At 36.2% G+C, this 27,686-nt stretch overlaps 1 protein-coding gene across 1 annotated transcript in view; it reads right to left on the bottom strand.

The window, feature by feature from the left end:
- The window catches only part of Lrp1b (LDL receptor related protein 1B), a 1,777,071-nt gene that overhangs the window by 318,292 nt on the left and 1,431,093 nt on the right, over nucleotides 1–27,686 (bottom strand). Inside the window, exon 42 of the mRNA XM_041674488.1 lies at nucleotides 644–833. Within this exon, the coding sequence (XP_041530422.1) occupies nucleotides 644–833 (190 nt within the window). The remainder of the gene's footprint in view (nucleotides 1–643; nucleotides 834–27,686) is intronic.

Here is a 27,686-nt window from a genome sequence, read left to right as displayed (position 1 = left end):
ATACCATAATGAAGTGAAATTCAACAGGTGTATTTATGCCTAACTGCTTTGTTCTTCACTTTTTTGTGTAAAGATATCCTTTATGACACTACTCAACACTGTCATGTTTTCTATGTAGTTTTATTTTTATTTTCTTGAATTATCTCTAACATATTCTCCTTTTAGAAGTACCTCGAAATCACCTACCAAGTGTCTGGACAGTGTATTAACAAACGGATGAAGTTGAAAAGATAAGCATATACAGCAATTATTTCATTGTTGATTGTTTTCTTTGGATTACTTTTAGGCAGATCCCTAGTTATAAAAATCATTGGTTCAAGTAATAAAAAATATATTCTAGGAATTAATTAATATTGATAAACTTGTTATACATTTATAAATCAATGCACTCTACGCACCACAGAATTCTCTGAATTTTCACTTTCATTACTTACACTAATTTTTATCAGACTTTTTCCAGCGATAACACAGAACATTCAAGAAATACACATTTTAATTATGCACACAGTGTTCTCATAAAAAGAAGAAACACTTATAGAAGGAACTTTAAAGGAAATCTTTATCTTTAAATCTAATTATCTTAAAGTGCATACAGTGGTTTACTCTCCTGCTATAATGCAGATATAATAATGTAGCCTCTTACTTTTGGCATTCATCTAAAGCTAGCACATGAGGGTGGTCGTCCTCTGACATGGTGATGACTGCTTCCCTGTCAATCGCTCCGGGCTGAGTCTGGTCTACTGTGTGCCTGGTGATGGATGACGTGCTGGAGCTGGTCCAGTACAGAGTGTCCCAGGCTCTGTGATAGGCAAGACCCTCAACAGATCCCACATCTGATGGAAGAAAGTAGACAATAAACCACATTTTAATTAAAAAATGCCTTCTGACAAAATATTATTCAAGATATATACAAAGACATTATTTTATCAACCATATGTCCACAATCTTTGTGAGCTAAAATCACAAATGTGATTCTTATAAGTAATATTTTGCAATATATATTATGTGACAGTTGAATTGATATGTGCATATATTTGCATGTGTGTGTGTGTGTGTGTGTGTGTGTGTGTGAGGTAGGGTGGTAAGAGTTTTATAAAATAGTAATTAAATGTGTAATTTTTAATCCAAACATGAAAATCACAAATATCTTATTTCCTTTTGATGTAAGAAAATGATTGTATTCCATTTGTGCCCCAATAATTAATTTTAATAAGTCAAAGAACACAACAACTTAAAACATTCTGGAAATCACTGATATTCAAGACCACATAGGTTCAGTAGTGGTTGGTTTCTTCTAATGTTGCAGATCTAGGGATTTTGAGAGTAACCAAACACATCAGACTGACAGTAACATCAGAAGGCAGATCAGCAGCTGACTTGTTGCTGTCAAAGACGCTAGATAATATTTTAATAAGCTAGCTGACAAGTTGTTCCATCCTGTTCTGCTAATCTGTTATAAAAACACAATGAGTTGAAATGAATTGATCCCTAACACATACTGCAAATATCATGAAAGGGCAAATAGTGGTGCAGATTCTTATACACAAGAGTAGCAAGTTGAAAGGCACAACAATCATGTCATCAAGTCTCCATTACTCTAGCCCATTCCCTTGGCAGCAAAGCAGTTCAACTGGTCTCAGAATACACCTTTGTACAATATAATCCTTATTTTCTTACTCATATTCCCCTGTTCAGTATGACAAAGCTATATCCGCATCACATCCAGACATGAAATTACAGCACAGAGAGAACAGAGGGGAAGGGGAAACTGCAGTTAGGATATAAGACACATAGATAGATAGATAGATAGATAGATAGATAGATAGATAGATAGATGATAGATAGATAGATAGATAGATGATAGATGGATAGATAGATAGATAGATAGATATAGATGATTGATAGATAGATTGATGATAGATAGATAGATAGATAGATAGATAGATAGATAGATGATAGATGTCAGATAAATGATAGATAGATGATAGATAGATATAAATAGATGATAGATAGATAGATAGATAGGTAGATAGATAGATAGATGATAGATAGATAGATAGATAGATAGATAGATAGATAGATAGATAGATAGATGATAGATGTTAGATAAATGATAGATAGATAGATAGATAGATAGATGATAGATAGATAGATAGATAGATGATAGATGTTAGATAAATGATAGATAGATAGATAGATAGATAGATAGATAGATAGATGATAGATAGATATAGATAGATGATAGATAGATAGGTAGATAGATATATAGATGATAGATAGATAGATGATTGATAGATAGATAGATAGATAGATAGATATAGATAGATGATAGATGATAGATAGATAGATGATCGATAGATAGATAGATAGATAGATAGATAGATAGATAGATAGATATAGATAGATGATAGATAGATAGATAATCGATAGATAGATAGATGATAGATAGATAGATAGATAGATAGATAGATAGATAGACAGAGCAAAAATGGGGTGAAAGGAGTTATTTTCCCATTTCAGAAGTATATCTAGAAGTTAGAAAAAGTTAAATAGTGTTTCATAGGAGTACAAATCAATGACTAACACTTTTGGACCAGATTTCTTACATATATTCAAGTTTTAGACACCTATTTAGAACTTATACATTGTAAGAAATATTTAGGAATATCACAATAAATATCTATCACTATCTGCTGATAGAACCGAGTATCTGCTACAAAATGAAGCCTCTTTTGAACAAGTCACTTTATTTTCTGAATTAATACATCCTGAACATTCTTTCTTTTCAATTTTCTAAGGAAACTGAAATTTATCTCCATAGGACTCAAAATGTTAAGGCAAAATTTTTACATCAGATCCAGCTACATCCAAAACTTTTTTTCTTAATACTTCCTCATTTGGAGTTGTACTGAAGACAACTATTGCTTATTCTCAATAGAAAACTGCACGGTAACAAGTGAATAAATCTTTTGGTCGCATCTTGTGTGACTAATGAAATTGTAGAACAAGCAATTTGCCATGATAGCCTCCACTCACAAAGTAAACAATGAGTTTAAAATTAATATAGAAACTTAGGCTAGAGACAATGGAAGGAAGACCCTAAAACACATCATGAGGAAATCTGTTCAGGTGATTTTATTTGAATAACTTGGTACATTTTGGGAATGAATACGTGGCTAGTAATTATCCAAGGCACTTCGGATATCAATTAAAAACATCCTGCTTTGTTGGTGTATTTATATATTTTATAACATATATAATTATACTAAATTTACTGATAATGGCTTTAGCATTGGAATCCTTTACCATTCATGGCTAGAATGAGACATAGCACAACTCTGAACTCAGAGCAAGCTGAATCATTCTTCATTCATTTTGCATATCCCTGTGCAGGAAAATGTCCTCTTTCTGTCCATTTTCCCCTGCCAGTCAAAAAGAAAGTAACTGGTATGTCAGGTGAGAGGAGATAGATCTCCTCTTCCATGGGTAACAAATCCAGAGCACGGAAGAACATAATGTGTCTAAGTATTCAAGGAATTTGTGTTTGAGTTTGTTTCTTCGTATGACAACCTGACTGTGGTGGTTTAAATAAAAACGTGCCCTGTAGGCTCTGATTTGAATACTTAGTCCCTAGTTTTTGTTACTGTTTTGCGAAGCTTAACAAATGTAGCTTGCTGAAGGTAATATGCCATTTGGGGAAGACCTTGTAGTTCAAAATCCATTCCCAATTTGCTTTTGTTGCATCCAGTTTACTGTTTAAGATTAGAGTACTCAGCTTGTAATTCCAACTACTGTACCAACAAATTACTTCCCTTCTTTTCCATGATAGACACGTATCCCAGTGCAACCATATGAAAACAAAATTTTTCTTTCTATAAGTTGGCCTCATCATAGAATATTATCACAACAATATAAAATTAATTAGTTCACTGACAGTTTAATAAACTGGAATCTGATACTATATTTTACAAAGTTTCAGGAAAGCATTTCTTCCACCCCTAAAAGAATTCCCCACAAGAAAAGAACAAACATTAGTTTGCATATAAAATTAAATGGTGCCTCTCAAAAGTGTGGTTTATATGGTATTCTATGCACATATGCACAATCACCTGTGTAAGCAAATCTTATGATACTTTTCAATATTGTGGCATCATATGGCATGTGTATATCGACATATTCACACACCTGTATGTGTTTTCTCAATGAGCTTTTAAATTGTTCCATCAAACAGAGTAAGAATTTTGAGATTCTGATCCTAGTAGGCATTTGGATAGTTAGCATAAAACCATTATTTATGTGATCAGTTAGTTCAGGAGGTTGGTACAGAGTTACATACTGCTGGAACTTAAGATAACAAGTCTGCTCCAGAAACTCCAGATTTCTCTGAACAGACAATAATTATGTTTGAGGGAGGGGATATTGTGAAATCAGAACTTCCTTACCATATATACTTGCTATCACCTAAGTAAATAAAGAATCCTTTCTTCTTTACTTAATTAAGATGTATCAGTTTGTCTTAATCAAGAGAGACCTAGTTGATTTTATAAAAATGAGAGGGGTGCTAATGAATGAATGAATGAATGAATGAATAGAGCTGAAAACGTAGTTAACACCAAGTACACAACTACTTCCTTTATACTAATGTCTATATTAACAGTGGTAAATATTACCACTTGTCATCGCCTACCAATAAATTTTTTAACAAATAGCCAAGGACTTCACTTGAGTGTAAATTTCTCCCTGTTCTAGTTTGCTTTCTATTATAATAACAAACACCTGAACCAGAAACAATTTTGGTAGGAAAAGGTTTATTTCAGCTTGCAGATTTTAGCTTATCTTCAATGGATGACAGAGCAGAGACTCAGGAGAGTGTCATGGAACTTAGGCATAGAGCACAAGGGATCAATGCTGACTGAGTGCTTTTGGCATACTCAGCTAATTTTCTTACAGTGTAGGCTAATCCAGCGAGGGATGGGTCCTACTCCATCAACCAGCAATTAAGAAACTATCCCCATGGACTTGCTCATTTGTGATAAAAGCAATTTCTCTGCCTAGGCTCCCTCTTCCCAAGTAACTCTAGTTTGCATCAAATTGACAAAAACTAACCAACACAATCACATTACAATTGATGAGAAATGGTAGCCTAGCCATCCCCTTATGTGTATACCGCTATAAAGGTAGGAGAAGAATTCACTTAATGGAAAAATAAGTGTGTTTTCAATGACTCTGCTCCTTCTCTGGCTAAAAAGAATTTAGTAGAAAGTCAACAAGAAGTGTTTATGTCAGGAACATACTAAAGCTGAAAAGAGTCTTGTGCTACTGTTGATTTGGTACTATGTTACTTCTCATTGCATTATGCCCTGGGCTGAAGGACCTGAGTTTACTGTCTGAGACTATACCACTGATGTGGAACTATCCAGGCTTTTATGGATTGCTTGTTTGAATAGTCTAGGTTATTTTGACAAAGAGAAATAGCTTTAATTTATAACTACAGGAAAAAGCTTAAAGTAAGTGCCTTGTGGACATAATACCCTCCACATGTCTTAACTTTGCTGTTCCCAAAAAAACAAAATTCTAAGTTAGTTTCACAATTTTCTGTTGTTGATATTTTTAAATAATTTATGTAGCTCCTCTTTGATTTGTGCCTAACAAAGCACTGCTTTACTTATATTAGATCTAAATTGTATCATTTTATTAAAAATATATCAGTACACATTTCTCTCTTTCTCTCACAATCTCTACAATTCATTCACAAAGTTGTATGTTTATTAAGAAATAGAGAGTCAATTCTAAGTACCTACAACTGACATGGACATTTAAAATGAAATATATTTAACCTCCATCACCTATATAGTCTTACATCCCCACAGGAAAGTAGAGGCAGAGTAAAATGATGGGTAGCAATACAAGACAAAAAGAACCAATAGCCTGGAAAAGAGACAAGAACGTAGACATGCATGATACTGACATGCCAGGTAGGGCAATCACAACTTCTCCAGCTCCAATCAGATTAAAGGATTTTCATGCTTTTCTTCATTGTAAACAAAATAAAAAAAAATGTATTAGCACATTCCTGACATTTTGCTAATGTCAGTTGATTTACAAGATTGACAAAACTAGATTCAAACCCTAACAGATACCACAAAGCCTTTTGATAAACAGCTTTGGAATTAGAGTTCTACATGGCAGAAATTTGGAAGGGCGAAATAAATCTTTGGACCTTGTGTACTCAAGCGATGTCTTAATTATCTCATTCACAGTCAACCTAAACTCCAATGATCCTGGAACAGTCTAACTTTATTTACCTGGGTCTCCTTGATTGACTTCCAAGACCTTAAATTCAGCAAGATTAGAGACTGTAAACAGTTCAATGCTGTGAAAGCAGCCAGATACTAGATACCAACCTTATGATAATTTTTGATTCCCAACCTGAGAAAAGACTATCAAGTAGACAGACAGATAATAGCAATCTTGGAGGCAATTTCTGATAGAACTTCAATTTCTCTGATGACATCAGAAAGGGAATTATCACAACTCTACTCTTTCTTAGTATTTAAACCCATATGAAAAATAGAGGTATCTGGGCTTTGTTGAAACTCATTGAGGAAAATCTTTTTCTCCTTGCTTGAAAGAAAATAATCAGATTGTACTTATAACCTTGTTAAAAACTTGATGTTCCACATGGGCTAAAATATTGTATATCATTGTGCTCTCTCTTAATAATTAATCTAGTCACATAAGCAGGAGACCCTATCTCTGGAAAGCTGATTCATCCTGCCAACATGCTAAGCAGATGAGAGGAATAATGCCCCTTAATGTAATATATTCTCCATAACAGCCTCCTTTTGTGCAGTTTGCCATCAGATATTAACTGCTAAGCTTCCAGCTTTTCTGAGTTCTCCCTCCTTCTATTGCTTTCTATTTCCATTCTTCTTTGGACACTAAGTGTACTTTCCCTGGCTTTCTTGGATTTCTAAGTTGTGGTTTTTTTGTATTTTTGTTTTCTGTTTTTTTTCTTTTCTTTTTTTTTTTCTTCTGAAGACCCTTGTGCCCATTGATTTGCTTGCAAAACTTCATTGGGGAATCTGGCAGTTTCTCAGAATTCTAACTACAAATGAATATTTTTCGTTAGAAACTAGCTAAAATCAAAAAAGCATACTTGCCCTGACATTCTGCACATTTTCATTTTCTATGATGATATCCAACAACACACACATATACACAAACACACACATACATATAAACACACACAAACACACTTTATTATTGAACATGCCTACTTTTATGGACTCTCACTTAAACTGTATGATTCTTTTCTCATCTGCAACTCCCTCTGCCTGATAGCTGTCAAGATTTAGTTTGCCTTACCTGTTATTTTATTCTTAGATTCTAATAAAATTGCCCTAAGGCTTCTTTCTGACTCCATTTAAAAAAAAAAAAACATTTTTATCAACAAAACCAAGAGAAACAAAAGGGATGATCCCTTATTACAGTAACTATGCAAAAAATAAAGGAATTGTTAAAGTATCCAGGCTACAAAGCAAGAACAAAAAATACAACTATGGGTGTCACACTCTTCTATTTACAAAATGTCAAATTACTGGGAAGTGACTTATTGAAGAATAGAAGCTTTTTAAATGATCATCATTATAATAATACTATAAACAAACACACACACACACAGAGAAAGACATTCAAAATAAAAATGTGACAGAATGTAGAAGGTAAAGTAGAAAACTGTTGAATCAGGCCATCTTCTGCACATCTTCATGTCTTATGTAAGATGATAAAAGTACAGACAAAAAAAAAAAAGAAAAAGAAACTGCAGACACATGGAGTTCATCAAAGTTAAAAATGTACACGCTTAGCCAGGCGGTGTTGTTATACTTCTTTAATTCCAACACTCAAGAGACAGAGGCAGGCAGATCTCTGTGAGTTTGAGACCAGCGTGAAATACGGAGCAAGTTCTAGGACAGGCTCCAAAGCTACAGAAAAATCCTTTCATGAAAAACAAAACAAAAACAAAAAAAAAGAAAAAGAAAAAGAAAAAATGTTCATGCTTCAAAAGATATCACTACAGTTCTTCACAAAAGATTTCACTCATATTAGAAGAAAAAAATATTTGCAAATCATTTCCAACACAACATATTATTTTCAATATATCAAAGAGCTCCTACAACTCAAGAAGAAAGTAGCATATAAGGCAGATGGGAAGTGATCAAAGCCTATGAGCAGACATTTTTTTTTTTAAAAGGTATACAAACAGCTGGCAGCCACATTAAAATGGATCAACATTCCTAGCCACAAGAAACACACCAATAAAAATCACACTTCATTTCCACTATTATGCCAATAACAAAGACAGGTTTTTGCAAAGCTGTTGAAGAACTGAAAATATCACACATTATTGATGGGAATGAGAAACTGTTCAATCTCGCTGTAAAATATTTTGAATATGGAGTCAGCATATTTCCGGCAATTCTAATGGTAGGTGTAAATCCAAGAGAAATGAAAGCATGCATCCAAGTACACTACTTTTCACAGCAGCGCTGCTCATAACAACCAGAGGCAGAAATCATCCACATGCCAATCAAATGACAAGTGCATGAATAAGGTAAAAATATGATACAATGGAGTGCCATTAAGGAATAAAATATGAATGTCTGGTATATAATTAAACACAGGAAAGTCTTAAATGTATCGTACTGAAAAAAAATAGGTAAGTTGTGAAAAAACATATGTGCATTTTCTTTTCATGTTCTTGTCCTTTCTTTATTTTAAAAAAGTTTTGTCATTTTTCATTTTACATACCAACTCCAGTATCCCCACACCTAAACCTCATCCCAACCCCCATCCACTCCTCAGAGGGTGGTATACCAACTTGAGGCAGGACCAAGCCCCTCCCCCTGTATCAAGGCTGAACAAGGTGTCCTAGCATAGGGAATGGGCTCCAAAAAGACAGTTTATGCCCTGAAATAAGTCCTGTTTCTATTGTCAGCCCCCTACAACAGATCAAGCGACCGCATATGTGTATTTTCATAAAATGTGGATTATCAGTCTTCTTTTTAGCCAATTCTAGCCAATTCTCTTTCCTGACTCCTATGTGAGCAACAAATGATTCTAGGAGACCCCAGCATTGTAAGGAAGTGGAAGGTTACCTCAAAGTGGGACTGTGGGATGCAATTTCTGAGAGACTGTCACCCATGATTGGGTGAGAGTTTACAGAACTATGGTTATATGGGAGTGACCAGTGTTTCAGTGTGTAAACTCTTATATGTTGCTCAAGTTGGACAATGTTTTGTTCATTTATTTGGTCTCTCCTTTTCGCTCTATCTAATGTTTGTTCCTTCCTGGAAAACATTAAAGGAGAAAAACCTCTGCTTATACTTAAATCACATTACCAGCTTTATTTCTCTATTCATCATCTTAACCTTCCCATTCTCAAATTCTGTAACAATTTGAAGATCAATAATTTTTTTACGAATCTAATTTACTAAAAGCTAACTGTTGGAAAATCAATAATATTGTCTATTATTTTTATCAAAAAGCAATTCTATTGTAAGGAAACTTTTTTAAAAAAAATAATTGAGTGCATACCTTGAACACAGAGAATTCCTGGAAAAATTCAACAAGTATTGGAAATGTTGGGAAAACCATGACATGGTCCCAAAACACTATTGTTTATGAAAATAACAAACTAGGACTTAATGATGGGAAAAGGGTGTCATTTAAAGCACCTGTTGGCAAAAAGATTCCTCTTTCATGCACTTAGAACCATGGCTGAGGCGGGGGAGGACCTCAAGAGAAAAAAGAGTATAATTCACCAGAAGGGGCTGAGTGAGAAATAATTCTAATCTTCCCTTTCCTCTCTTTAATTAGCCTTCTTATTAAAATAACTGTTTTCCATTAAAAAAAAACTTGTTTGCTGGAATGTGTCACTTTGTTCAACAAAGGCACATTTTATCATTTGCCAAGCAGCATTGGTTCTCTTGTTGGAGAGCGTTTCAAATATTTTCACGGCAGAAGGGAATCTTTGCTTTACATTTTACAGAAGAACGGTTCTATGTATTAATTTTCCCAAAACCGGAGTGTTGGATTTACTGAAAGTTGATATAACCTAGTCCAGCCAAAGTGATTATTTCCTGGGTCAATGAAGTTGATGTTATTGATGAATATCTCTCTATGCCTGAGTTCCCTCCTGCTCCACTCAGCCAGTGTTACAACCTTCCTGTTCTATTTTTCAATGGAGGAGCAGTCATAGAAAAGAGTATGTCACCCTGTATCCTCAACAAGTGGCTAGAACAGTAGATCCAAAGGTGACTATTTCCCTGTTTCAGAAGAAGTCACTTTCTTTCTGTCTGGCAGAGGTGACAAATGGCCACCTACGGTACCCATTGACATACAAAGGGTCATGCTGTATTTCTGACTCTTCCGGTACTACATGTAAAAATGTAAAAATAGAGGCAGATCTCAATATATATATGGCTTACTTCATGGTTACCAAATTTTACCTAGATAATGCAAGTATTTATTGATTTCTCTCTGTTTTATGGAAATTAATGTTCACTCATGTATGTCTCTATCTATTGCTTTGTGTTCCTCCCTTTGGTCAATCAGAAAAACAAAACAATACAAAACCTAGCAATTTTTAATGCCAAAATACACAAAGAATTTAAAATTTTAGAATGTTTTGTTAGCACTCTGAAAGAAGAGGTTAAGTCTCCAACTGGCATGTTCTTCTAAAATAGAAGGAGGTTGGGTTAGACCTACTCTTTTTTGGGGACAAAGAATTCGGTATGACTTTGGAAGAAAAATGCTGCTTTTCTGTCAACAAATCTTGTTGATAGAATAGTGTCTGGCAGAAATAAGAAAGAACTCCCAAGGAAGATAGCAAGAAAACATAGCGAAACTGGTTGAATCCTGGTTCAGCTCATTATCTTGGATAACTCCTCTTGTCTCCAGCCTCTTAAACCTTCTTAGCATTCTGTTTATGCTACTCCTGGTAGGGTCTTGCCTTCTAAATATTCTAGTCCAATTAGTTAAATCTAGACTAGAATCTGCTAAACTCCGAGTTCTGAGAATCCAGTCAAGAAATAGAAGATAATGATAGCTCATATGTGCAATAATGTCAAAAACAGCAGGGAAATTAAACGAGAAAAATACATTGGCTAAATCCTGATCCAAATGTGTGCTAATGCTATGCTCATCCTGACCCTCCAGGGTGCATAGTACTTATAGGAACCATAAAGGTACGTACCATTGTTCTGCTTTCATAACCACCTGATTTCTGCTATTATAATAGAAAGACCAGAGTGACACAACTGTGCAGTATTTTTCTTAAAAGTTCAACTCTATCATGTTTGCTAATGCCATTGCAGTTACATCAATGGGACATGCCAAACTTGCTGTTTACTTTACAAAGTCCCTGTTCTCTCAGCTTGGGGCTGCTTCTTTGGGTTTGTAGTCATAAGACTGTATCCATGTCTGGGTCTCTGTTAATCAATAATTACTTCACATTCACAAAGAGCTCATCCTGGCATCCTTCTCTTGTGTGAAAAAGCCCCATTAAAACAATGGCACATATAGGACTCTAAATGACAATGATTTCTTCTTCTTCTTCTTCTTCTTCTTCTTCTTCTTCTTCTTCTTCTTCTTCTCCTTCTCCTTCTCCTCCTCCTCCTCCTCCTCCTCCTCCTCCTCCTCCTCCTTCTTCTTCTTCTTCTTCTTCTTCTTCTTCTTCTTCCTTGTTTTGATATTTTTGCAGTAGTTTTGTTTCTGTCCTTTCTGCTGTGGAAAATTCCCAGATGAAAGAGACTTAAGAAAGAGTTTGTTTCACATCTCCATCCTTATGGTGGTATGAACTGGAAATGCTGCATCCAAAGATAGGAAGCTGAGTAATGAATACTGGAGTTCAATTAGCATTATCCTTTACATGCAATTTAGGTTCCAAGACCAAACATCTGATACATTTAAGGAGGGTCTTCACATCACCATTAATCTAATGAACATAATGTCTTATGGACAGGGCAACAAGCTAGCATAGCATAAGTCTATGTTCATAGACTTATGAACAGGCTTGACTTCAGAGAGATTCAAATTCTTCTCAAGTTGATAATAAACTATAACCATTACATTTGTGGTTTTACTGTTTTTTTTTTCTGTTTTAAAACTTCTAGCTTTTGCAAAAAGACTACTGTGAGTTTAAATTCAGTTTGGAATCATAATAAGACCATATCTAAGGAATAGAGCAAGCAAGCAAACGAATAGCTAAATCCTACATTTAAGACAAGATTTTAGAGTCATTTGATTATTATCTAAACTGATGCAGAACTAATAGCATAGGCCTGTAATTCTAGCCACTCTGGAGACTGAGGTAAAACCATCATAAATTCAAGACATATACAGCTACAGAGTATGTACAGTGGTAGCCTGTGCAATGTAGGGGGACTTTGTCTAACAAGTAAAAATGAGAAGTAAAAAAGTAAAAATCTGGATATTATGATAGTTCAGTGACAGGCAGTTACCTCTGTCTCCTGTTGCTATTACACAAAGCTAATAATTGCAGTAAAGTCTGGGTTGATTCTCAGTGTGTCAGGCTTTCTGGAACAAGTGGAGCAGAGCACTGGCATTGATAAGATTAGAATAGCTCCAATATGACCAGGAAATCATTAACTCCAAGACACAAAGAACATCACTAATTCTAAGGTGTCCAAAGCCTTAGAATTGCTAGGGGAGAAAAGAAGACCAACACCTAATGTACTGAAGTAGAAAATGACATGAAATCTACCCTTCTTATGTTCTTGATAAGAGTTATGTCTGCTTATTATTAGGCGGAGAACAAAACAACCATCTCCAAGATCAACACTCGTGGTGAAAAACAATCCCAGCAGAGATTTACTCACATAGAAAGTAATAGAAAAATATTCTACTACATCACGTTAACTAAACTAAGATGTATGTGTTTGCAGGGTTCTCATATTCATCACATTTTATTATGCTTTCTTCCACTATTCTTTGCTTTATCAATGTGTAAATAATACTCTTTACAGGACTGAATCCTTAAATAAATAATGGCTGGTGTTTTATTATGTGATATTGTAGTCTCATATTTGTGGTATTTTATAAACTGTATACATCATTGTGTAGAGGAGACAAAGTAATAAAAATCACCCTTCAAAATATAATCATGAGTGAGCAGTTGAACTAAGGACTTTTGGGAATCTAACATACAGCAATATATGGGCTATGAAAGAAAATCTAGCATTCAATGGAGTCCATCAGCTATTCTCTAGTAATAGAACAGTAATTTCAACAATATGTACTTTGGTGTCTCTCATCTGTCAATCTTTAAATAATCAATGAGATACATGCAACTTAACAGAATACATAGTTAAGACGTAACTTGTTAGAATGATTCTCAGCTCCTATGATTTCCATTCTAGAATTTACAAGTATGCTATAGACTTAACATAGAAAAGAACTATTACGGGGGTTTTTTGTTTGTTTGTTTTTCCATATGAAGTTGGGTATTGTTCTTTCAAGATATGTGAGGAATCATGTTGGGGTTTTGATTGGGATTGCATTGAATCTGTAGGCTGTTTTTGGTAAGACTGCCATTATTATTATGTTGATCCTACCTATCCAAGAACATGATAGATCTCTCCATTTTCTTTAACTTCATTGGCTAGCATTACCCCAAGATATTTTATGTTATTTTTTGGCTATTTTATAGGGTGGTGTTAAATAATTCTGTACCATAAAGGAACCTCCATAGGCATCAGCATCCCTGACTTCAAGCTCTACTCTAGAGCTACAGTAATGAAAACAGCTTGGTATTGGCATAAAAACAGACAGGTGGCCCAATGGAATTGAATCAAAGAATCTGATATTAATCTGCACATCTACGAACACCTGATTTTTGACCAAAAAGCTAAAATAATACAATTGAAAAAAGAAAGTGCCTTCACCAAATGGTGATAACATAACTAGATGTCAACATGTAGAAAAATACAAATAGATCCATATCTATTCCCATGTACAAAACTCAAGTCCAAATGGATCAAAAAATCAATACAAATCTAGTCACACTGAATCTCAGTAAAGAGAAAGTGGGAAGTAACCCTGAACACATGGACACAGGAGACCATTTCCTAAATATAATACCACTAGCACAGACATAGAGAGCAACAATTAATAAATGGAACCTTCTAAAACTGAGAAACTTCTTTGAGAAAAAGGAAACTGTCACCAAGACAAAATGGCAGCCAACAGAATGGGAAAAGATCTTCAATAACCTCACATTGGACAGAGGACTGATCTCCAAAATATATAAAGAACTCAACTAACTAGACATCAAAATATCAAATAATCAAATCAAAAATGAGGTACAGATCTAAACAGAGAATTCTCAACAAAAGAATTGCAAATGGCTGAAAGACACTTAAGGAATTGTTCAATATTAATCATCCATGAGGGAAATGCAAATCAAAATGACTGTGAGATGCCATCTTACACCTGTCAGAATAGCTAAGATAAGAAATGAGTCTTGGGCACATAGCCAAATGAAGCACACTCATACTGCTGTGGGACAATGGTCTGTACCCGGTCACTTGTATTTTAAATAAACACTGATTGGCCAGTAGTCAGGCAGAAAGTATAGGTAGGATAAACAGGCAGGAAGCAGAGGCAGGGCAATGAGAATTCTGGGAAGAGCAAATTTTCAGTGAGAAGTCATCACCCAGGCAGAGAGGAACCCAGATCCAGAGCAAACAAGATGTGACTGCCTCACAAAAGAGGTACCAATCCACGTGGCTAACACAGACAAGAATTATGGGCTAATATAAGTTATAAGAGTTAATAAGGAGCCTGAGATACTAGGCCAATAAGTTAATAATCAATGTAGACCTCTATGTGATTTCTTTAAGACCTAACAACTGCAGGAACTGGGCAGGACAGAAACCTCAGTCAACAGAATGGAGTGTCAATGCGGGGCTGACCAAATTCCCTTAAAAGCCTGAGAGAAACCTCAGTCAGCACTCATACTACAAGGACATTTGCTTGACTGTGTTTATAGTAGCATTATTTGTAATAACCAGAACTTGGAAACAACACAGATGTCCCTCAACTGAAGAATGGATAAAGAAAATGTGGCACATTTATCCAGCAGAGTATTACTTGGTGGTAAAAACTAACGACATCTTGAAATTTGCATGCAAATGGATGGAACTATAAAAACCATCCTGAGTGAGGTAACTCAGACCCAGAAAGACAAAGCTGATATGTACTCATGGGTGGATATTAGATGTAAAGCAAAGGATAACCAGCCTATGGTTCACAACCCCAGAGAAGCTAGATAACAAGGAGAAACATAAGAGAGACATCCATGGACTTTCAGTCAAGCATCACACCCTCAAAACAGTCCAGTCATAGACAAATATGTTGGGTTGTCTTTATACTAGACTATTTTTGGCCTGAACCCCAAAGCTTGGACATATCTTCTTTGAAATACAAGGATTAAAATATTAATTTTTAAATTTCAAGTCTTTTCCAATTCAAAGTCATTTTGGGGAGATATAAAAAGCCAAATATAGTTCTGTTTCCACACATTATGTTGAAATATGGAAGCAAATATGTTTGCTTGTGTGAAGAGTCCGAGGTCAATTTCAGATGTCTTACATTGTTCTTTACCTTATTTTTAAAATTGACTCTTTCTCTCCTGGAACGTGAAGCTCACGCATCTGTCGAAACTAGCTGTGTTGCAAGTTCTAGGCATTGACTGTAGTCTTACTATCCCTTAACCTTAAGGCTAGAAATGCACGATCATTCCCATGTATTTACATGGATGCTCATCATGTAATCTTAGAATTTTTATGCTTGTAGGTCACACACTTTGCTGACTGACCATTGCCCCAACCTCCAAATATGTTTCTTTAAGAGATATTTTTCCAGGATTTTTTTAAGGGTGCGATGCTTCACTGAAAGTGATGTTTGTCTACTTATCTGCTTTTATGTTTTAGAAATTAATAAGATTAATAGCTAAGGGACTAATTTTTGACAAATAGAAACAATGCAAATACTTAGGCATTTAAAAACATTCAGTTTTTAAATACTGAATACAATTTAAAACTCATCTGCATTGTTGAATAGATAAGTTTAAAATCAATGTAAGCATTCCTTACTCTATAAATAGTAAATTTTATTTGTATTTCTATTATAAATAATATTTATTCATGTTGATAAACATATATTTTATTGAAATAAGATTATGGAATTAATTAGATTATTTTCAATGATTTCTGCATACTTCTTAGAGGTATTGATCATTGTCACCAAAACCTTTTCACATTGCCTATCAATCTATCTTTGAGGTGTGTTGGCTATAACCTTTTGAAACATAGGACCTAATGTGACTATCTTCCTGAAAGACAGTGGCCATTTGAACATGGTGTAAAACATTAAAATACTTATGGTTACCCTTAAATTGTGATTTTTTCATTGTCAGTCTTATTGGTGAGTAGCTACACATTTTGTTTTCTTGAACCTGAATCAAGGAATATGCACCTTTTCTTAGCACCTGTTGAAGTCACTTTTCCAAACACAATATCAACATCATCACAATTATTTGATGGAAATATCTTATCAGTACTTCTATCCAGTGCATACCTATTTCATCTTAGTTACATAAAAGCTGCTGACTTTTCCTCAAATAGCTATTTTATTAAATGATGTTTTCTGTTTTTTTCTCATATAACACTAGTGTCTTTTGATAACTCACCTATTTAATACCACTGCTCCTCTCCTCTTTTTTCTCATATATTATTTGTTCAATTTTTATTATATTGAATGCTATCTAAATGTTTTATATCCATCTCTAACTTTTCATTAAATTTTATAATTATATTCACCTATCAATTAATAGATCTTTTAATTCAGGAAAAATATAAAATTAGAAATGTTATATTCCTTAACTTTAACTGCTTAAGTTAATATACTCATCTTATGTAAGTATTATCTATCATTCAAGAAAACAATAATGCATTTCTCTTTTAAGTTTTTCTTGTTTCTTTTTGTGTGGTATATTAGTCAGTGTTTTTAATCAAAGCACACTTTGTCAGGTCTGTCTTCTTAAGCCTATTCATTATAATCATGGACAGCAATTCATGCCTGAGCTCTGTCCCCATAAGGCCTATAAATGTCATATTTGTCAAGCCAAGCTGTGACTCACACGCCAACTCTTATGTACCATAAAACACATATAATATCTATTAAAATTGTGTCAGTACCTAAAAATAAACATGGGCAGGTTATTGGATCTCTCTGTCCTTATTTCAAGTGTGGTTTCATGGAATGAATCTCCTTTTCTACTTTTCACTATGAACTTGGTTCTTTTGATGTATTAAGGACAGGTGGTTAAACCTGAATTTTGGAAGCAAAGACTGTGGTGTAAAATCTGGCATGATTTTGATATTTAAGTTTTTATAAAGAAAGATTAAGAATTGTGTTACAGGAGGTCCTCCCACTCCTCCAGCCTATCGCCGCAGAGATACCAGCCCATTGGGGCGTGGTCTCTCTCCCTTTAAAAAAGCAGCCACTTCCCTCTCCTCGCTCTCTTCACTTCCTGCTCCGCCGGCGACTAGACTCCCTTCCTGGTTGCGCAGAGTGCTGACGGTGATCTGTAAGTTTTTTCCCCTTTAAATAAATACTACCCTATTAATCATAATTCCAAACTGGTGTGGCATTGTTTATGACTTATGCCTTCAGTTGGCACCCAACATTTGGTTTTATAACCTCTCCTTTCCCCGCTCGGCTGCCGGCTGCATGTTCGGCTTGGCAGGAGCCCTCCCTTCCTCAGCCGCCGCCGGCAGCCTTGGCCTCCCCACGTGGATTTAAACTCCACAGGCCCGCGTAGTCTCTGCCGCGTGGTTTGCTCTTTTCTGAGTCGTTTTTAAATCTCCCTTGCAAGCACAGCTCTTAAGTGGCACGAACCAGAGCACGCCATTGCTGAAAGCTGCAATGCCTCAGGGTGACTCTGTCACGTGGAGGCATAAGCGGCTTCCAGGTTGCTCTTCTCTACCCCTGGATTCTGGGTTTCTGGTTCCATCTCTGGAATTGATTTAATTACATTTACTTTGTTGAGCAACTTACATTTTCCAGTTTTTAACAAATACTAGGCGGACTCTGAAACAGGACTCTGTTTTCATTGCGACTTGGCAACAGTGCCACCTGCTGGATAGTAGGTAATATGGCAGTTTTTGTTTCCAATGCGAATTTTACTGTTCTGGTTGCCAATACAATGGGTTATATCATGCAAGGTTTATATGACTATGGGGATAACTTAATTTACTGGTTACTAGGCTTCAGTATTCTTTTGAATATTCTATCATTTAGGAAGATCATGGCACTCCTAAGAACCATACAATCTTTACTAGAAACTCATGCAGGTCAGGAGATTCAGGATTCAAAAGAGACAATAATAAAGACAATAATAAAAAGACTTGAAATTATTGAAGAAATGATTGGAGCTGGTGAACAGAGTAATAAGGCACAAGGACAGGATACAATGCCAACACCAGCTATTAGAACTGGCTTACCCAAGGTTGTAGCGGCATACCCTATACTTAATCCTGACAAAGTGTCAACTTCTAAAGGCTCAAAGGGAGTCAGAGAAGCTAGATGGACGCCAATAGCAATGAATGATCTAAAAGAAATTAAGCAAGCTATTGTTAATTTTGGCTTGCACTCTGCATATGTAAAGGAAATGATAAGGACTTGGGCTTCTAATGTTAGAGCTACCCTCCATGATTTCTATCAGTTAGTGTCTGCAGTTTTAGATAATGGACCTTCCTTGATGTTTGGAATTTATTTCAGAGAAGAATCCAAACATATGGAACAGCAAGGAAGAGCAAAAGGTGTCGAGGTTTCCCAAGATCAAATTCTTGGTGCAGGAGAATATGCTGATCTACAGGTCCAAGCTCTTTATGACGATGAAGTACTGTGTCTATGTCACCAAGCAGCTTTAAATGCTTGGAATAGGATACAAGATCCAGCAAAAAGGGTTAAATCATATACTATAATTAGGCAGGGACCAAGAGAACCCTTTATTGACTTTTTGCAAAGATTAATTAAGGCTCTGGACATAGGGGTAACAGACCCAGAAGCTAGACGAATACTTCTTGAATCTCTAGCTTTTGAGAATGCAAACATAGAATGCAAAAAGATAATTGGGCCTTTAAAGTCTAGATCAGCACCTATGGATGAATGGATTCAGCATACGATGAATGTTGAGACGTTTAGTTATAACAATGAACCTTGGGTAGGAGAAGCGATTTCCACAGCAATGAGGAGACATCAAACTGCCAGGTGTTTTAATTGTGGTAAATTAGGACATCTGAAAAGGGATTGCAGGCACAGAATTTCTAGGAATATTATCTCCTCTGGGAATGACAAAAATAGGAGACCTAGGTCTTCAGGTATATGTAGGAGATGCGATAAGGCCGACATTGGTCCAATGAATGCAGGTCAACAACAGACAAACAAGGCAACCCGATACCATCGGGAAACTCCTTGAGGGGCCTCTCGCAGGCCCCCAAGCCAACAGTGGCCCAGTCATTCCCAGTAACAGTGGAGAACGTGCCTCAACAAGAAAATTAAAAGCTCCAATTTCTGCTGTAAAAAGTAATACTGGTCTAAATGATGAAATATGTGTGCAGGATGAGTCAAAAAGCCCAGTAGGACAGAGTAAACGTATATTTTGGCAGACTTCTATTAATGATCAAAGACCAAAGCTAAGAGTCTGTATAAATGGCACTTTTATTGAAGGCTTATTAGACACAGGTGCGGATGTAAGTATCATTACCCCAGAATCTTGGCATCCGAATTGGCCTCTTCAAGAGGTAGATGTTCAGTTCCTGGGAATTGGAACCCTATCTCGTGTAAAACAAAGCACAAGATGGGTTGAATGCATAGGGCCCGAGGGGCAAATAGGAAGACTAAGGCCATATATAGCCAATATTGCCATAAATTTATGGGGCCGTGACCTGCTACAGCAATGGAATACCCAGGTTAACATTCCTGTAGTTCCCGGAACTCATAATTCTGGGAAGGATATGCTGAGGTATTATGGAAAAAGGTCACCAGCCATTCAGGCTGTACAAGAACATACAGCAAATACCAAACCTTTAGAGGTACCAACAGCCCTACCTTTAAAATGGCTAACTGAGAAGCCAATATGGATCAAACAGTGGCCTCTAGCTGAAGATAAACTACAGGCATTGGAACAGCTGGTGCAAGAGCAACTAGATGCTCACCATATTGAAGAATCAACCAGCCCTTGGAATTCTCTTGTGTTTGTTGTAAAAAAGAAATCTGGTAAATGGAGAATGGTGATAGATCTAAGAGCTGTCAACAAAGTAATGCAACCTATGGGCCCACTACAATCTGGAATTCCTTTGCCTTCTCTGTTACCAAAAGGATGGCTTCTTATAGTTATTGATTTGAAAGATTGTTTTTTCACTATACCGTTACAAGAAAAGGATAGAGAAAAATTTGCCTTCACAGTGCCTACTTATAATAATTCTCAGCCTAATAGGAGATATCAATGGACTGTCCTCCCACAGGGTATGATCAATAGTCCTACACTGTGCCAATATTTTGTAAGTAAGCCATTGGAAATAATTCGTAAACAATTCCCCAAGTCCATCATTTATCATTACATGGATGACATCTTGTTATCTGATTCAAATAAAGATACTTTAGAAAGGATGTTTGAAGAACTAAAGAAAGTCTTTCCTAGGTGGGGATTACAAATTGCCCCTGAAAAGATTCAAAGAGGAAATTCTATTAATTACCTAGGTTACAGAATAGGGTTAGAGAAAATTAAAACGCAAAAGGCACAAATTAGGAGAGACCGCTTAAAGACTCTTAATGACTTCCAAAGATTGTTAGGAGACATTTCCAGTCTACGACCAGCTGTTGGCATAACACCTGATCTAATAGTTCATTTAAACAAAACCTTAGATGGTGATAAAGATTTGAATAGTCCAAGAAAACTGACAGCTGAAGCAGAAAAGGAATTGACAATGATTGAGGAAAAATTACAGGAGGCACATGTGGATAGGGTGAACCCAAATCTTAGCTGCATCCTAGTCATATTGCCTTCCAGAATTTCTCCGACAGGGATTCTAATGCAGAGGGAAGATATTATTTTAGAGTGTATATTAATACCTAATAAACCAAGTAAAAAATTAAAAACTTATGTGGAAAAAGTCTCTGAATTAATTATAAAAGGTAAGCTGAGACTTCGTCAACTAGCAGGTATAGACCCAGCAGAAATTATAGTGCCTTTTACTACTGAAGAAATAAAAAAGTTATGGGAAGACAATGAACTGTGGCAAAGAGCTTGTGCTAATTTTTTGGGAGAAATTAATAGCAACGATCCCAAAAGTGGTAGACTTAACCTCATAAAAATAATTTCTTGGATTCTTCCTAGAATTGTACGTGATGCTCCAATAACTGGAGCCCGTACGTTCTATACTGATGCAAATAAATCAGGGAAAGCAGGTTACAAGTCGAATGAATTGAGTAAGGTGGAACAAAGCCCTTATAATTCTGTCCAGAAGGCAGAATTATATGCCATTCTTATGGTGCAAAGGGATTTTAAAGAACCTCTTAATATAGTTACAGATTCACAATATGCAGAAAGAGTTATCTTGCATATTGAAACTGCTGAATTTATACCAGATGACACAGAGTTGACTTCATTATTTATCCAGGTACATGACATAATCAGGAACAGGCTTTGTCCGATGTACATAACACACATCCGGTCCCATACAGGTCTGCCTGGTCCTCTAGCCCAAGGCAATGCTGAGATTGATCAATTATTGATTGGAAGTGTGTTGCAGGCCTCAGAATTTCATAAGAAGCATCATGTCAATAGTAAAGGCCTAAAGAAAGAATTTTCCATTACTTGGCAACAAACTAAGGACATTATAAAGAGATGTCCTACTTGTTCTTTCTATAATCAAACACCCTTGCCTGCAGGGAGTAACCCAAAGGGTACTAAGAGAAATGAAATCTGGCAGATGGATGTGTTCCACTTTATGGAATTTGGTAAATTAAAATATGTACACCACACCATAGACACGTATTCAGGTTTTCAATGGGCTACTGCCCTGAGCTCAGAAAAGGCTGATTCAGTAATCACACATTTATTGGAAGTTATGGCCATCATGGGTATACCTGCGCAAATAAAGACAGATAATGGTCCAGCATATGTATCTAAGAAAATGAAATGCTTTTTTGATTATTATAATATAAAACACATTACAGGTATACCAAATAATCCTACAGGTCAGGCAGTTATAGAAATATCAAATCGTACTATAAAGGATATGCTGAACAAACAGAAAGGGACCAAAAATACCCCCAGAAATAGATTACATAATGCTTTATTAACCTTGAATTTTCTTAACGCTAATGAGAAAGGAACGGCAGCAGCAGAGAGACATTGGATAATGGAAAAGTCTGCTGAACTAAATCAACCGATTTATTTCCAAGATGTGCTGACCTCTCAATGGAAGCCAGGAGATGTGGTACATTGGGGAAGGGGTTTTGCTATTGTTTCCACAGGAGAAGAAAAATTGTGGATACCATCAAAATTAATAAAGTTTCGATTTGAAGAGGAGAAACCTCTTGGAAAGGAGAAATGACAACTTATCCACAATGATGATTTACATACAGGTGGTAAGAAAAACATATAGAATGGGGCCAGGGTTCTGTTCTTATCTCTACAGGAACACACTCATCTTTGAAAAATTCAAGCAACCCTGGATATTTGGATGCTGACAGATGGAAAAATACCTGCCCAATAGGAAATATCAAGAAAACTGAATGGGTTGTGTAAGTAAAATTAAACCGTATTTCTAAATTTATAAAGCTGGTTTTGAAGTTGGACTCTGGCTCAGTTCCTCTCCAACTCCAAGCCTGTTAGTAAGAGAAAAACCCAGAGTTTCTGGAGTTTCTGTCTCATGTCAAGAGCCATGATGTGGGACAGAAAGAAATATGGGTTTAGAAAACATCTATGCTTTTCTTCATATCTATCATACTTTTCATTGAATATATCTATCATGTCTTTCATTGATATATATATATATATATATATATATATATATATATGTCTATATGATTAATGTTTAAGTTTTTCATAATGAACAATGAGTTTTTCCTGAAGTGACATTTGAAGTTTCCAGGAAGAAGATGGGGCCCCATAACAACAACTCCAGCTGGTTGAGATGACGTCATGATACTGATAGCTCTACAACAAGACCTGCTTTGGGTACCAGCTGCACAAGACAGTTCCAACTTGGTTAGCTGAAATGGTGCACATCTTATACAACATTTTGGCCAGACCTGCACAAAATACTCAGAGACTATTGGCAATTTTAAAAGACATTGATCTTGAAATTTAACCATCATTTTACTTTCACAGGATCCCCCAGAAAGAACGTCGCCCCCATGACAGCTGGAAGTAATTCTAGAGGACGACGTCCCCTCTCCCAGTAAAGTTTGCCCTTGGGTTTAGGGACATCATTTAGGGGTTGATTATAATTAGTATACGATTGAGGGTTGGGAGAGGAATTTTATAAGCTCAGGGATCATTTTGGAAAAAAAAAAGAGGGATGATGGGATAATAGATTTGTAATTGTGAGTTACTGTTTTTAGACAAATATATTGGTATAGATTCTTGTATATTGACACAAAGTTAAATTATATTGACTATTGTATGCATGCATGTTTCTACCTCTGTTTAAAACATTTTTTATGTATTGACATATATTGTATTGATATATATATATATATATTGTATATATTTACCATATTGCAGTGTACATTTCTACCTCTGATTAAGATACTTATATAATGTTTGTGTGATTGCCTAGGTAGCTAGTTGTCTCTGTGATTTGTTGCATGTTTTGGAAGTTGTTTTACTGAACTTCCTAATTACCCAGGTAACATTATTTCCCTTCTGAGATCTTCGATGGGGTTGAAGACTATATAAATGTAGTTACTTTCTCTCATGACTTGGCCAAGTTATTTATTATACAAGACCTAAGCTAGTTAGAATAAGATATTTGTACTTATTGTATATAATTTCATAGTAGGTTTAGAACTCTCTTATTTAAACAAAAGGGGGAGGTGTTACGGGAGGTCCTCCCACTCCTCCAGCCAATCGCCGCTGAGATACCAGCCCATTGGGGCGTGGTCTCTCTCCCTTTAAAAAAGCAGCCACTTCCCTCTCCTCGCTCTCTTCACTTCCTGCTCCGCTGGCAACTAGACTCCCTTACTGGTTGCACAGAGGGCTGATTTTGATCTGTAAGTTTTTTCCACTTTAAATAAATACTACCCTATTAATCATAATTCCAAACTGGTGTGGCATTGTTTATGACTTACGCCTTCAGAATTGTATTAAGGTAAAAGAAAAATTGAGGCAACATGTTTTTGCTGTAGGTGCTGCACCTGATTTTACAGATACACTTAGTTATGAAAAACATCTTGTTATGTAAACATGACTAACACAGCATTCCTTATGTATAGCCCAGACTTGTTTGGAACTTACAGCAATGCTCCTGCCCCAGTTTCCTAATTTCTCTAATTATAGTCATGAAAGCCTGTACACTCAACTACAAAGATTCATTGCTCTTGTGTCTTTTAAAAAGCTTATGATATATTTTGTGTGTGTGTGTGTGTGTGTGTGTGTTAAGCTGTAAATCAAAGGATACTAAGCCCATAGTTCATGATCCTAGAGAAGCTAAATAACAAGGTGAACCCTAAGAAAAACATACATAGATCCAACTGGAAAGAAGAAATAGACAATAACACCTGACAAAGTTGGGAGCATTGAGGTGGGAGAGAAGAGAGGGTAGAAAGGGAAAAGAGGTTGAGGAGAGAGGAGAAATTGAGAGAACAGGATACATGAGATGGAGGGAGGACAGAGATGAAAGCAAGAAAGAGATATGTTGATTGAGGGAGGCATTGTGGGGCTGGCAAGAAACATGGGACTAGCGAAATTCCCAGGAATCCCCAAGGATGACCCTAGCTAAGACTCAAAGCAGTAGAGGAGAGGGTACCCAAACTGGCCTTGCCCTGTAGTCAGGTTGATAAATACCTTAAATGTCACCATAGAACCTTCATTCAGCAACTGATGTAAACAAAGCCAGAGACATGAAGCAGAGCACTGGGCTGAGCTCCCAAAGTCCAATTGAAGAGTGATAATAAGAGCAAAGATGTTGAGACCATGATGGGGACACCGACTGAAACAGTTTAATTGAGCTATGGGAGCTCATTAACTTCAGCAGGACAGGGAAGGAACCAACATAGGTCAAAATTAGTACCTCTGAATGTGGGTGACTGTTGTATGGCGGGGCAGACTGCAGGGCCCCTGACAGTGGCACCAGGATTTTTACCTACTGTTTATACTGGCTTATGGGAACCTATTCTATTTGGATGTATACCTTGCTTAGCATAGATATAGTAGGGAGGGCCTTGGCCCCTCCCCTAAAGCAATATGCCTTGCCCTCTCTAAATAGTGATGGGGGTGGAAAGGTAGGTAGAAATAATGCGAGGAGGGGAGGGAGTGGAAACCGACATTGGTATGTAAAATTAAAAAGAGAGTTTCTTCTTTTTTAAAAAAAGAAATTATAAAAAGACATATAATAAGGCTTTTATATACACACTACCATAAAATACAATAGGAAAAATGTACTGTAGTAATTTTTTGTGACCCTCCACCACCGCCACACACACACATTCCTTGCCCTCACCTTTTTGCAAGGCTAAGTCATTGATTAGAACATAAACAATTGCATAGAAGTTGGCTTGGAGCAGGTCCAGAGCAAAATTACAGTTGATGTTTGGCTATTTTCAGTCTCCTTAGCAGCTCCTCCTTTCACATCACTCTCTGACTGCCCTAACATTCTGTGACTAACATGGAAAACACTTTGAAATGTGTGATGTGACCAGACGGCAAGCTTCTTCCAACCAAAAGTCTGGTGACATCAGATAGCACCTGAGGTTGTTAGCAGGGATTGCTCCACTTTGTTTTAACATACCTGCTTTATGTTTCTATTAATATATTTGAAAAGTGTCTCAGTTTATTATTTTGTTTGTTCTGTTACTACAGAAAATGTCATCAAGCTGTCACAATATTGGAACATGAAAATTGAGAAGACTTGAATATGTATTCCCAGGCCACCAAACTCATATGGGGCTGCAGAATAAACTATCTCTTACTGCAAAGTGAAACATGTGTTTTCCTTTGTCAATCTCATTTGGGTACCCAATGAAAATACCAATAAAAAAAATTAAAGATTTGCCTTTTAAAATGACTCTTCATTGAGCTTTTTAATGATTTTATAATATTGAACCTTGTTTCTGAACTTTGATATGTCTCTCTTTAGAGTCCCTCCATTTCAGTCATTCCTTAATTTACTTTGACTATTGATGTTTGGATGCCAAAAAGTATTTGAGGAGGGGGCAAGATAATGAGCTAAACTCCTGGGTCATGCATGTGTCCTGTTTATGCTACAGAGTGACACTATGTATAAAAAAATAGAATAATAATGTGATACAATATTAATGAGCTTAAGTGAGTATAATTACAGAAAAGGCAAAAGCTTGAAAGTATTTTAACTAGGTTGCCTATGTAATTAACGTAAAAGGATTGTTTGTTTAGAAAGGCAAGACAAGTGTATGACTCCCACAGTGTCTCATTCTCTGTTTTATTCACTTTTGTTTCTCTGTTCCTAGGTTTTATTATCATCATAGTCTTGGTTTTCGCTATACATCTATTGACACTTCATATAACCCAAGGCTCTTAGTGTTATTTGGATGGTTCATGGCTTTAGCTATAAGTACTATCATTAAAAATCCTTCTTACTGAGCAAGTTCTCCCACATCAGGCTTCAAGGTCTATCCTGGTAAATGGATGGATCTAGAAATGATCATTTTCATGTAACCTGCTGAAAGACAAATTACATCTCGCTGGACACTCCTAGTTCTAAATCTTCAGCTGTGAGTATATATCCTGAAGTAACTTTAGGAAGAAGAAAGACAAACAGAATTTAGTAGAGGGTTTTGTGACCCTCTTACCTGTTGGGGAAACAGGGATTGGGGAAAAAATAGACCCAGAGAAAGATAAGGAGGAGAAAGGAGAAGGAAGATAAGGGAAGAGGAAGAATCACAGACCCGTGGTTGTAAGAAGTTTTCCTCCCTTATAAAAATAGAACAAGGCAATACCACCATCCTCCTTCAGTTCCATTTATCTGTAAGGATTGTCCTCAGAGAAATATCCGCTCACTAGGCTTCCTTAACCTAGGCTCCCTCTCACTGCTTTACTCTTGCCCTTGTATTGCAACACAGTCCAAACTTCTAGTTTCCTATTTTCTTTTTTTTTTTTCTTTTTTTTTTTTTTTAAATTTATTTATTTATTAAGGATTTCTGCCTCGTCCCCACAACCGCTTCCCATTTCCCTCCCCCTCCCCCGATCAATTCCCCCTCCCTCATCTGCTCGAAGAGCAATCAGGGTTCCCTGACCTGTGGGAAGCCCAAGGACTGCCCACCTCTATCCAGGTCTCGTAAGGTGAGCATCCAAACTGCCTAGGCTCCCACAAAGCCAGTACGTGCAGTAG

The sequence above is a fragment of the Microtus oregoni genome, unplaced genomic scaffold (assembly GCF_018167655.1).
Source record: "Microtus oregoni isolate MIOR12 unplaced genomic scaffold, Mior012 000025F_ref0000491, whole genome shotgun sequence".
Lineage (NCBI taxonomy): Eukaryota > Metazoa > Chordata > Mammalia > Rodentia > Cricetidae > Microtus > Microtus oregoni.
Note: the sequence above shows the minus strand (reverse complement) of the source record. Positions and strands in the feature narration are given on the sequence as shown.